Below are 13794 nucleotides of genomic sequence, written 5' to 3'. Positions count from 1 at the left end.
GAATTTAAGTTGGAAGCATGTGGGAATTAAGTTGTTGTCTCGGCAGTTACGTAGGAACAAGAGATCACATAAGATGGTGGCTCTTCGGATTTCTAGTTTCTCGTAGGTTCTTGTCAGCTGGAAGGTTTCCTCCCCGTAGAGGTGAGATATTTGCTTTCGTAGATTTTCACGGGTACAGGAATGCAGGTTTTGGTGTCTTCGGGTGTCTTCCCGTGTAAGAGTTGGGGTGTCTAGGCGACGTTTCGACGAGGTCTCACTCGTCATCTTCAGGCTGGTGCTTTCGGCTTCTTGTTACTAGAACAGAGCAGGATCTCAGTGTTTGAGTTCCTATAAATACTGTTGAGGGGGTGTGGTATATAGCCTCCAACGTTCTGGGCAGAGAGGAAGTTCCCAGGTTAGTGTGCCTTTTCTTCTTTTGTTCATTAATTACTTGAGGGATATCTTGAGTGATTTCTTGAGTGATATTCTGAGTACCACTTAGGAGGGTCATTAGGTGTGGATTAGTTGCTAAAGCTTTCGTGTCTTGACCTCTTGAGCTTGTGAAGAGTTTTTCTGAGAAGATGGCTGTACTGCACTTAGTTGTGCTCTGGCTTGGCTTCGTGTATAGGGGCGAGCTGTGGTTTTGTGCCCTGTGCCAGCCAGATCTGTGTAGGGATTGCAGGGGGGTGCAGCATCCGGAGGTGCCACTATGGTTTGGCTACTGGATGGTGTCTGTAATTTATCTGTGGAGAGGGTCTGGGTTTGGGTCTGGTGTGGTTGATTGGAGATGGCGTTCTGTGTGCCTCTGGTTCTGGTGTCGGTTTTTGTGGGGAGGGCTAATTTCCAGATCACGTCCCGCCTGCCAGACATCTGGAAATTAGCCCTCCCCACAAAAACCGACACCAGAACCAGAGGCACACAGAACGCCATCTCCAATCAACCACACCAGACCCAAACCCAGACCCTCTCCACAGATAAATTACAGACACCATCCAGTAGCCAAACCATAGTGGCACCTCCGGATGCTGCACCCCCCTGCAATCCCTACACAGATCTGGCTGGCACAGGGCACAAAACCACAGCTCGCCCCTATACACGAAGCCAAGCCAGAGCACAACTAAGTGCAGTACAGCCATCTTCTCAGAAAAACTCTTCACAAGCTCAAGAGGTCAAGACACGAAAGCTTTAGCAACTAATCCACACCTAATGACCCTCCTAAGTGGTACTCAGAATATCACTCAAGAAATCACTCAAGATATCCCTCAAGTAATTAATGAACAAAAGAAGAAAAGGCACACTAACCTGGGAACTTCCTCTCTGCCCAGAACGTTGGAGGCTATATACCACACCCCCTCAACAGTATTTATAGGAACTCAAACACTGAGATCCTGCTCTGTTCTAGTAACAAGAAGCCGAAAGCACCAGCCTGAAGATGACGAGTGAGACCTCGTCGAAACGTCGCCTAGACACCCCAACTCTTACACGGGAAGACACCCGAAGACACCAAAACCTGCATTCCTGTACCCGTGAAAATCTACGAAAGCATATATATATATATTGGAAGAAATTATATATATTACAATATATATATATATTGGAAGAAATTCACATTAAAATGTGAGCAAGTCAAAAAAAAATGTGAGCAAGTCTTTCATGAGGATTTTATTAATACTGTACTACAAAAATCACAAATCACTGCAGAAATGTGGGGTACTGAATGTAAGACTGGGAAAAAAAATGAAAAACTGAGAGCACCAAAATTGACAGATTTGCTCATCTCTAGCCAAGGACTGAACCTGGAACCTCCGGTTTGCAAAGCTTGTGCTTTACTAATTCCTAAGGAATGTCAAGGGTGTGCATTTATTTGGGGTCCTGAGTTAGTAAGCTAGGAAAAACAGAATGACAGAGATTTCTGCATGTTCTTCTATGGACAAATAATAGCCACAGTCTTCACAGGATGACTAATTCCATGAGCCCTTTTATGCCTTTGAAAAAGCCCACCTTTTTAGCTTTGAAAGTTCTTAGGATAATCTATTTTCATCCACCACCCCCTCCCCCTCCCCATTTTTGGCTGCTTAGGAGAACTTTCATCTCTGTAACAATCAGTCGCTTTGCACTCAGTAAAAACTCACTCTTGAATCTCACTGTTGGGAGTTGTCAGCTAAAGAGCTGGGCTGCAGGAGTGCCAGAGATCAAAGCAACAGACCGTCTCTGATCCTTTTCACCTCCTCTCAGTCCTTTATTTCACTTTATTTATTTAGCCCATCCCTCACTCTGATTCCCCACACTCCCAAATTATTCAGACCAGCTTCCAAGGTGCATTAGAGAAATGATTGATGAAAACAATCAACAGATCATAACATCTAGGAACAAAACCAGATTCATCATTACACTGGTCTGTTTAAACCAGGGGTGTGAAACTTTTCAGGCCCCACCGGTTGAGGGCCTTATACTGTACACTCAGGGGTAACATGTCAGGGGACAGCATCCAGGGCCAAAGCCAAATGTGGGCAAAAGGATTTAACACCATCTTCTGAAAACCAGGTAACAATGAATTCTGGTGAGTCTCATTAGGGGGGAAGTTTTAGAATGCAGGGCCCATTACTGAAAATGCCCTTAGTATGTCCATGTCAGCTGTCTCTATTCCAGAGATCCTCCAGGATTTCAACAGAATTACTTGCCAAGGTGACAGGAAACTCCCCAAGAGCCATCAGGAAACCACCCAGCTCCATCCTACTCCTGGGAAGACCATCCTAATCAACTCCTCATCCCTGCAATGGCTCTGAGTTCCAGTGACCCAACAAATGAACTATTCTTCCACTCTAATATCACTACCATCCAGAGTGAGCCCTGCAGCATGGGAAGGGCCAGGTATCCTGAGACAGACCCAAGATTGTCATGGTGAACATGAACTTCTGAGCCACATCTGTGACAGGGGATCCTCAGAGTGAATGCTAAATTCCCCCACCAGCAAAACAAGCCGGGGGACTCCTGCACAAGACCACCCCACCTAGCTCAGGGAGACTGTTAAGGAGTGTGATGGGCAGTAAAACCAACAGAATCCCTGTTCTGTCCCAGGCACCCAACTTCATGTACACACACACACACTTGAATCCATCAGACTATGGGAGAGGGCAACTGGTCAGGGGTATGCAGTCATAGTAGCCCATTGCAACTCAGGAAGAGAGTCTGCCAATACATACAGGGCCCGGCCTGCTTAGAGATTTAAAAGTCATAGCTAGCACAAAGAATTGGGTATGGAAGCACAAACAAGACCTAATCCCAAGTTTACTAGCCACTCAGTAAATGCCACCACCAATCAAAGTCTACTTTATTTAGTCTCCAGCAAGCTACCTGCCTATTAGCCAGATTATAATGAAGATTGCTTCTCCCAAGATTTTGTAAAAGAAAGGAACTGGAACTGTCCCCTTGCCAAAAAAAAAAAGAGCGAGAGAGAGGCCACGATCCCATGCATTTAATGCACTTGGGTCCTCGTTATGGGTTCCCTGCAGGCATCTGATTGGCCACTGTGAAAACAGGAAGCTGGACGAGATGGCCTGATCCACTAGGCACTTCTTATGGTCTCCTGCGGAGAGGATTGCACGGCACAAAGGCTGAAACTAGTCAAGGTAAAAGCTGTGTGGTGTCCTCTCCCATCAATCTGGGAGGGCCTTGGTCAACTTTGGCTGGCTAGAGGTCCCCCCTTGTTTGTAGAAGCCTGCATACATTATAGCAGCAGCACAGGGCTGCCTTAAATAGCTCCATGTGGCAGCTGTTAAGTAACCCATTTCTATGCACAATGCATATAGCTAATTTCGTCTGTATATGCACACGCTCCCCAGTTTGCATTGTTGTGGAGGAAAAAACCCAACCCATCTGCACACAAAGTGGAAAGAAAAACATTCAGTTCTTGGTTCCCCCTAAAAAGGCCAGCACAAAAAAACAACTCAGCACAAATATACTATGAACCAGGGGTTGCCAACCTTTTTGGACCTCAGGGTACATTGGGAAATCTAAGAAACTAATTGGCAACATAAAATATCCATTTCACAGAAGAGTAACTGCCTATTTTCAGAGTCCTCCCCCACTCCCCAAGAAATGCTCACACCACGATCTCAAATACAGTGCAGACAAACAAAACCAGGAACCTTTCAAAAAGAGAGGCAACCTTTCCCAGCCAACCCCCCAAAATTGGGAGAGGCAAAGGTCCTTAGTGGGTACCAAGGAGATACCTGTGGATGCCATGGTGCCCATGGGCACCACACTGGGGACCCAAACTATGGACGTATCACAATCCCATCAACCTCCAGCACTAAAAGTTGTAGAAAAGTAGTGGGTCTTCAAATGTCTCTTTAAAAATGCAAAGGGACTGATCTTCCATAACACTAAGTTTTGAAATCGTACTAGATTATACATCCCTTGTGTTCCTTCATCCTCCACCTCTCTCTCTCTTTTGCACACTTGCACATTTCCCCCTCTGTCTTCTGCGCATGCTCTTCTCCACTGCCACTTCCATCCAACTAAAGCCAGCCAGGCTCTCCAGATTCCATGGACTTCTGCCCCAACTCTTCCTTTTTATAGCAATACCAGTAGGAAACTGAACCCTTAAGCTTTGACTGTTTGCTGACTGTTTACCAGCTGTTCCCTCCTGCTCCACCTCCTACCAGTTTTTGAACCAGTATGTCTTCGGACTTCCAACTCTGTATGGCAAACCTAATTTTTACAGTGATCATATTATAGACAACTGGGGTCTGGATGCGTCTGGCCAAAGGCAGAGATGAATTGAGAAGGTGCTCCCAGAGGTTCCTGCATGATCTCAGAAGCACATACTCTCACTTGGTTCACTGCAGGCAAAACCACTTGAGGCAATTTTAACGCATCATAACCACAGCACGGCTGGATTCCATCTAAGAAGGCTTCCTCTTCTCACAGCGGCCAACCAAATGCCCATAGGAAGCCCTCGAGCAGGACCAGAGTAGAGCATTGCTCACCTCACCTGTGACTCCCAGCAACTGGAATCCGGAGGCAGACTGCTAGTGTCACTGGAGGTAGAACAAAGCCATCATGGATAGTAGTCAATGGCAGTCCTAGCTTCCACGAATACTGCATAATTTGGAAGTATTCAAAGCATCCCATTCATGATGCTCCTGAAATCCGTAATGCTCTCCCCACTTGTGATTCCCAGCTACTGGCGCTCAAAGAGGTGGCATACATCACTTGCATGTGCCTACCTATAGCTCTGTGGTTCATATGGTGTGAATGCCTGCTATAGATTGTGGGAGAACAACAATCGCACCACACTGTTGCTGCTCCAGGCCAACAGAAAAATCTTAAATTTATTTGTTCCCACTGGAACAGGAATCACATGCTACAGACTGGCCTTCTCCTGCTCTAAACTGCATGGGTATTAAGCCTTCATTTTGATAGTATGGGCTTGCTGATGTTGAAATCAGCACCAGATTTAGGGCGGTTTGGGTGGTCTCCCCATAGAGGGTGCTGAGCTGAGGGGGTGCAAAACTGAGAAGACCCATAACTGAGAAGATTCATTTGAGGGTGCCAAATGTTGACTTCGCACAGGGCACCATAGTATGAAAGATTACCACAGTCCACCCCAGTTGAAAGATAGGAACACCAGAAGAGTTGCCCTTGTAGAAGATACAGAAATACAGAAGCCACAGATTTTCTATGAAAAGCAGTGATGAAAAGTTCTACATACGTTACACAAAAATTTTATAATAAAATGGATCTCCTTGTTGCACTGAAGTACAAACCCATTTTTAGAAATAGTAATATGGAGAGGCTAGTAGCCACAAGTGATGATAGGAGCAAAATCCCAGGAACCCAGCTGCAAACGTGCATGGATGCCACATAGAAGTTCAGTGTTCACTTGTATGTGCAAAAAGAGGAAAGAAAATCTAGTAAACACTTGATAGGGGATACTGTAGGTTCTGGGGCCAAGAGAATGTGCAGCAGAGAGCAAGAGGATCCCCACTCCCCGCACCATTAATGCTTCCCAAACTGGTTTATTCCAGGGTTCTTCAACTTTGGGTCCCCACATACTGCTGGACTACAACTTCCATCATCCTGCCAGCCTAGCCAATGGTCAGAAATAATGGGAACTGTAGTCCAACAACATGTGGGAACCCAAAGCTGAAGAACACAGGCCTGTTCGCTTTGATGAGGAGCAAAAAGACTTTGCATTGCAGACATTCTTGTGTTCATGTTCTTCAGTGAAGGGCAAACGTCGGTTCCTCTCCCATCCAAGATGTTCAAAAATGCAACCCTTTTTCTTCAGCGATCAAGTAAAGAATGGATCGCTCTCCATTCACTTGATACAGAGCAAGGATTTTTGTCTCCACAGCGATACAAGTCACTATTTGAGATATCATTCCATCCTGCACAGAGGAATAAATGTCCGTGGAAATGAAGCAAGGGATATCATACAAATGAGGTTGTGCAATAGGATTTTTATAATGCCTAAGCTTCTCCCTTGCATGCTATTAATAATACCCTTCTTCTCGAGGGATCCCAGTCAGGTTAACAGTTACACAAGCTCTCTCTCTTTCATGCACACACATTGCCTACACTTCATTTTCACCAAAATACACAAATAGCAAGTAGCCTACGCTTAGAAATGGATGAGTCACTCACACCTGTCTTCCATGTGCATCTCTATGGGGAGTTATGCGCGCACGCACACGTGTCTTTGGCAGAGTTGAAAGCATTAATTGTTGCAAAACACTGATTACGGACTTATTCTTTTATAAAAGGTGCTGTTTATTGTTCCAGAGGAAGGGAACTCAGGCCACATAAACTTTGCAGGATACACTTAAGAGAGGGGAGGAGAACTGGATCTCGGCAGTGGGCCAGTTTGTCATCTCCACTCCTTGTGGGCCAAGTTTGGAAGGTGGGCGGTGATGTCAATCACCTGGCATCACAATGACAACAGGTGACCCTTGCAAAGTGTTGTCTTGTGCATCGCTTTGAAAAATGATTGTTGGGTTTTTAGAAACCCCTTTGAAAGCACCCCCTTGCAGGCACCACCAGTCAGCTGATCTGCAGTACTTTCAACTCCCCCTTTTAGTTTAGCCCCACACCTTTTACTTGCCCCACACCTGACAATACATCAGGTGGAGGGTAGGAGGGCATCCATTTGCCAAAGGAGGAGGCTTGGTGGATCCCACTAGTAGCTTAAAAGGTCAAGCAATCTAGTCCCCTTGCTTACCTCCACTTCACATTCATACTCTGAGGCATCAAGTAGGGTCACTCTGCAGATGGCACTCTTGAGCTTCTTGGTGACTTTCTGAGGGGATTTCTGGGTCTTGCTGGGAGTGGTTTTCTCAGATATTCCATCTGCTTCACTGTAGTCTTTTTCATCCATGTCCACAGCCTGGGATGGGGGAAGAGATGCGAAGCAGGTACAGTATTGTTATTCTTTGCTCGTGTTTGGGCCCTTTGAAATATTAAGCATCCTCATTCTAATGGGGAAACAGGACGTTGGTTCACAACGCTGGGGTCAGGAGGGTGCCCAACCTGCAGCTCCCCACTGCACTGCTGAGCACCACCAAGAGTGAAACTTGAATCACCTGAATAGCAATTCTTCCCCCTCTCCGCAGAACACCACAACTCTTCTTATGAGGAAACCCATCCCTGTGAGACTTCTCTTCTTGCAAGAAGTCACGCAGGGTATGCAGTCTGTGCTAGTTTATGTGAACCATGTGTGGTGGTAGACTAGCCAGGTGGGTCTCAATTACTCAGCCGGTGTGTGGGCAGGTGACTGAATCCACTGAAACAGCATGCCCAGACTCCTGAAATAAAGAATAATTTCACTATGCCCAGAAACTGGAGGTGGCCTATAGCTCCTTTCCTCAATTGGGTAACCAGGATGATTACTCTTCTCTGCTCATTTTCCCTTTGCATCTATCCCCAGCTCCCCCAATTCTCTTGTCTTTCCTTTTGCAAGCCTGTGGCAGGGCCTGTCTTTGTTGTTATATTGTCAATACCTATTACGTGATGGAGGGATCTATGCAATCATTCCGGTATCCACTGTCCTATACAGCAGCACTAGCTATATAGCATGGCTAGCAGAAAAGGGGGGAAATGCAAAACAACACAGGCAAATGTGTAAGATTTGCATCACATGTACATGTCCTTTAGTTTTCTTCAGCATAACATGCTCTCCCCTGAACACACACCCCTTCAACAAGTGCTGTGATTTCACTTCTTTCTGGTAGTGGTTTTATGCTGCTGCCCAGCAAAGTCTTATCTGAATGCTCCCACACGGGGGGGGGGGATAAGAAAACCAAAAAGCAATAGGTGATGTCCCAAGTGGGCAAAATAACTTCTGATGGGCAAACTGCTTCTTGTATAAGATAAGAATATATGTTATATGATTTTTGGAAAATATATGTAAAATTTAATAACATTTTTATTTTAAAAAAAAGATTTATAATGAGAACACTGCAAATTGCCACTGGCTTAGCACTCTCCCAAAGTTAATTGCTGTGATATCTCTGGGAGGAAAAGGCAACTTTCTGTCAAAAAATAAGCTTCAGCCCACACAGCAGTTATGAAGGAGAGGTGTTTCCCATTGGTGGCGAACTGGACATCAATCCAACCCTTGGTGGAAAGATCAGAGCTGCGTTCTCTTGCAATTCCAATCCTTCACAATGACAGAGACACATTCAACAGAGATGAACCCCAGGGGGAAAAGGGGACTGGCGGAAGGTTAGTTTTAGCTGACAATCTCTAGCCTGGGACAGAAATACCTAGAGAGAGAAGCTTACACGCTGGTGATGCAGCCTTCTTGCTGGGCATTGCTCACTGCCCTCTATAAAAGAACTACAACATTCACTCATCCATAGCTTCATTTGATGCTCCTGGCAATAAGAGTCTTCTGAATCAACACACAGAAGAACTACTGTCTCTCCTTTTGTGGTTTTCTAATGCATGAACACTCAAGTGCCCCCAAGCACATCTTCAGAGTGGCCGATTTCCTAACTTGTAGCTGAAGAAATGTTTACTTCAAAGTAAATTTTGCTGAGTTCATTGGAAGTGATTTCCACGGAAGCACGCTTAGAACTGTAGCTTAAGGTGATTTAAACAGAAACAACCTTTGACCAACAACAGATGTTCAAATCAGCTCTGGACAACGACAAGTAGCTTTGAGTGCATTTTCCAAACCTAGCAAGTAGCTGCTCTGTGTTTATCAAATGCAAAGTGCCCTCAGGTGGCCCAGAATCATTCCAGATAATTTCCATGCATATCAGATGGAGAGGACTTTTGGCAGATGATGTAGCATCTGAGAGGGGCAGATTTTTCCCTACTCAATCCTCACGTTTTAGAAATTAGGGCTTTGAGGGTATTTTGAAGAATTGGGAGGGGGGGTTCATATTATCCTAGCAACTGCATCCCACACCAAGGGCTTAAATTATTATTTTTCACCCCTGAAGAAAAGGACCCAATGTTTATTTGCCAATCCATTTATATGATCTGTCCACTTTGATTCTGCTTTCTGGCTTTCCCCTCCACCAAGCATGGCATACTGAATGAGCAGCAAGTGTGCCCTCCCCAACCAAGAATAAATTTTTGTAAAGGGATTTATAATGGCTTTTAGGGTTGGAACAACATCTGAATATTATGCTACTCAGCTACACTCCTTGCTTCATTATATTTCAGGGGCGAAACAGGGCCCCTGTATATAAATTAAGTTTAAGGGAGAATTAAATATCTATCTGGCAGATGGGCAAGGTCAAACATACGACCTTGACAGAATAAGATCCATATGGATTTTCCATCACTGTAAGACTTCCATGCCGTCTCATGTATCTTCGTATGCAGCAACAAGACAGTGCCACAGGCTGCTCACTCATCTGTAATGGAAAACAGACCACGACCTTCCCACTGCACTGATGAGGAAAATCCTGGTTTGGAGATTAATCTGGGAGATGATAAGGTGCCTCTTTTGCTTTCACAAAGGTCCTTGGTTTACCAGAGGATGAAGGCCATAGCACTTTTCATTATTATACCTCAAAAAAGGCATTCCAAGCAACTCAGTGCCAACTCTGGGTCATGAAATTGGCCCTTTCATCACTGTCCAGAAAACGTCAGAGCAACTGCTCCATCAGGCCATTTAGCTTCTGGTCTCTGGGTGTAAGGTAAAGGTAAAGGGACCCCTGACCATTAGGTTCAGTCGTGGCCGACTCTGGGGTTGCTGCACTCATCTCGCTTTATTGGCCGAGGGAGCCGGCATACAGCTTCCGGGTCATGTGGCCAGCATGACTAAGCCGCTTCTGGCAAACCAGAGCAGCACACGGAAATGCTGTTTACCTTCCTGCCGGAGCAGTACCTATTTATCTACTTGCATTTTGACGTGCTTTCGATTTGCTAGGTTGCCAGGAGCAGGGACCGAACAATGGGAGCTCACCCCGTGGTGGGGATTCGAACCGTCGACCTTCTGATCGGCAAGTCCTAGGTTCTGTGGTTTAACCCACAGCGCCAGGTGCAATTCCTTCACAGGTATTTTCTGAAGCAAACCTGGGAGCAGTCATACCTGGAACTTTCATCCAACTAATGAACCGCAGCCAACAGTTTATTTTACACAGTTGGTCCGTCTAGCTCAGTCCTGTCAACAGTGACAAAAGGAATCTCTATGTTTTCACACAGGAATATTTCCCCAGCCCTACGTGGAGAAGCCAATGATTGAATCTGGGACCATTTTAATGTAAAACCTGTGTTCTACCACTCAGTTACAGCTCCTCCCCTGCAGGATTGAGAAACTCTGGGACACCATTAAGGAGCAAGGCATCTTTATAGGAAATCGAGTAAAGAAAAGGGATGATGACTAAAAAGAAACTATAGGTGTAGGTGGTGTTTTCTTGCATTCTCCATGCAGTAACAAGCTGAGGGAAAACGGGGGACGGGGCTGAGAGTAGGGAAGAAATATCAACCAGGTGGCAAAGGGCACCCTGGCATTTAATTTGTTTATTAAAACATTTTTATCCCCCGCCCTTCTGGTACAAATGCACAACTCAGGGTGAATTACAACATTTAAAACTGCAGTTTAATAAGAGAAACAATATAAAGCAACCCGCCCATGAGAGACAGGAACAGCAGTTAAAACCAAGCAGGGAAAAAAATTTATCTGCCACATACAACAAAAGCCTGCCAGAATAAAATGGTCTGCTAAACACAGCGTAAGAGGAACAACGTGGGCAGAAGTCTTTGCACATGTAGTTCAACCAGCAAACAAGGAGCAAGAAGTCATGTTGGATGGGGAAGTCATAAAAGAACTTTTAGGGAAGAGCCCCTGCCATGCTCCAAGATGGAAGAATAGTGCATCCCCTGCCTCCCCACCCCCACAATATACTATTCCCAGGTGAAGAATAGATTTTAGACAGGCTTAAATTCTGGCATCACTAGGGGAGGTGGGGGGGGAGAGACAGACAGCGGCGTAGCGTGAGTTGTCAGCACCCGGGGCAACGCAAGTAATTTGCGCCCCCTAACCCGGGGCAAGGCAAGTAATTTGCGCCCCCCCAACCCCTAACCTGCGAGTTGCCGCTGGCGCTGCTGCGCAAACAACGCTGCTTGCCCGGAGGAGGATGGAGGCAGAAGCAGCCGCCGCCTGTGGCTGGGCCGAGGGGATGGTGGCGGCGGCAGGGTGCAGAGGCTGCCCGTGCCCGGCCAGGCGTCGGTGGCGGCGTCGGCGCTGCTGCAGCAGCTGCTCCTCCTGCAAGCAGTGAGCGGAGCGCAGCCACAGCGACGGCGGGGGGCGCGCGCGCTAGGGCGCAAGGCTGGCGGTGGCGGCGGGGAGCCCGGCGGAGGAAGGAACTTGTCCCTTCCCTCTGGACTCGCGCCCCCCCCAGATGTTGCGCCCGGTGCGGTCGGCACCCCTGGCACCCCCCACGCTACGCCACTGGAGACAGAGACTTGTCTACAGTTATATATCATCATAATCAATTTCCCAGATACTTTAATATTCAAACTTCTAAATTGTTTTATCAGCAGTTCATGCCTCCTATTTTATACTGTTATTTATTGCTCTTTATTGCATTTTAGTTTTTTATACCAATAGCTGCCTGGAACGTTTTATTAGACAGGGAGGATGCATAACCCACCCCAACCCCCTTTACAAAATATACCAGATCTAAGCCTGCCTAGAATCTATTCTCTCCAACATGGGAGTTCCTCCCTTACACAGCAGAGCACAGACTGACCACTGGCATTCAGCAGTGAGTGAAAACGAGGGCACCAGGGCAGGTTTTGGTCCTGTGCTGACCTCCATCTGTGTTGCTATGTTCCAGGTTGGGCATAAATCTGCCGCCTTCCACACCCTGAGCTTAAACCCAAATCGGCTTCTGACACTCAGCTGCAACTGCTTGACATGCTGAAGTTGGAACTGAGTGTAGAAAGCCAATCCAGGCTCACCTCAAAGCTGCAGCTGCAATGGACTCAAACTAGGGTGTCCTACTTTACAGAGGATTCTCCTTGACTTGAAGGGCTGTCGAGTCTAAGTCTAGTTTAAAGATGAAAAACCATAAAAAGGGAAAGAAGGGGCCATTACGTTGACCATTAATAGTGCCTGGACAGCAAATTGGGCAGGCAGACAAGTCACCTATTTAAATGACAGCAGTGAAATTCTAAAGTTGCATCTGTACATATAAATTGGCATGTGCAAAATGTCTGCATATGAATGAGTCTTTTTGTTGCTCAAAGGCACTCTCTTCGTTATTGCTTGAGAAGGACAAGGGTTGGGCTAGGCACTGAAAACACTGTCTAGGCCAGGGCTCAGCACTCTCAGCAGCCATCTCAACTCACCCGCTCCGCATGCTTAGAGTCGCTGTGGGCACCGGGCTTCTCATTCGCCTCGGCTTCCTGGCTGTTTGGCGTGGGTGTGGAGCCACCGGTCACTGCGTTCGGCCCACTCGCTGCCTCCTCTGGAGGCTGCTGTGGAGTTTCCTCTTGGGCATTCTTCACCTCCGAATCTGGTCCCGTCTCTGTCGTCATGGTTACTAATTATTCTGCATTTGCAAAGGTAAGATGAGAAGAACAAGGAAGGGATTAAAATGTGCAGTCCTGGCTATCAAAACAATTGCTTTCTGAATCTGCAGGGACGCACTTGCCCTCCTAGTGATGTCTCAGAACCAGGAAATTGCACAGCAGCATCCCTGAAAAAGAGGCTTCCAAAGCAAATCTGCACAATCATTGAGTCTGCCACTTGGACACTGCAGGTCAATCTCAGACCCCCCCACCCTGCTGAGATACTGCATTGGAGGATGGGATATCTTTGCAGTAAAGATCTCCTGATGGAATGAGATTATATCTACACTTATTATTGCTTTGAAACTCAAAGATGGGGCTGCTAAATCGGTATTCTTTCAGGTTAAGCCAAGGTTAAGGAACCACCAGCTCTCTAGGTTGTCATTAGACTCCAACACCCATCGGCCTGAGCCACCATGGCCAATAGTCAGGGATAGTGGGAACTGTAGGACAACAACATGGGGAAGGTCAAGGTTTCTCAACCCTGGACATCCATGCAGAAAATCAGGGCCCCACAGAACCCAGTGAGTACTCCTTTCAAAATGACCGAGCGTCATGGAGATCCAGAGAACAGGCAAGTCAGCTCCGGGTGCCCCTTTTGTTTCAAAGCTTGATCTAGCACTCCTAGGTGAGGGAACTCCCCCTGGGTGACCTTGGGAAAGGTACTCTAAAAATAACCAACCTTAAGGATTGCAAAACTATCTTCTATACCATGGGTAGACAAACTAAGGGCCCGGGGGCCAGATCCAGCCCAATTGCCTTATAAATCTGGCCAGT

At 46.5% G+C, this 13794-nt stretch overlaps 1 protein-coding gene across 10 annotated transcripts in view; it reads right to left on the bottom strand.

The window, feature by feature from the left end:
- EPB41L1 (erythrocyte membrane protein band 4.1 like 1) overlaps nucleotides 1-13794 on the bottom strand; it is a 175705-nt gene that overhangs the window by 45675 nt on the left and 116236 nt on the right. For all 10 annotated transcript variants that reach the window (XM_081195954.1, XM_081195950.1, XM_081195955.1 and 7 more), the window contains 2 exons: nucleotides 12796-12998; nucleotides 7205-7369 (listed from right to left, as the gene is read on the bottom strand). In XM_081195954.1, the coding sequence (XP_081052080.1) occupies nucleotides 7205-7369; nucleotides 12796-12984 (354 nt within the window). In that variant the 5' untranslated portion in view covers nucleotides 12985-12998. The remainder of the gene's footprint in view (nucleotides 1-7204; nucleotides 7370-12795; nucleotides 12999-13794) is intronic.

Source organism: Podarcis bocagei (assembly GCF_964188305.1).
Source record: "Podarcis bocagei genome assembly, chromosome: 5".
NCBI classification, from domain to species: Eukaryota; Metazoa; Chordata; class Lepidosauria; order Squamata; family Lacertidae; genus Podarcis; species Podarcis bocagei.
Note: the sequence above shows the minus strand (reverse complement) of the source record. Positions and strands in the feature narration are given on the sequence as shown.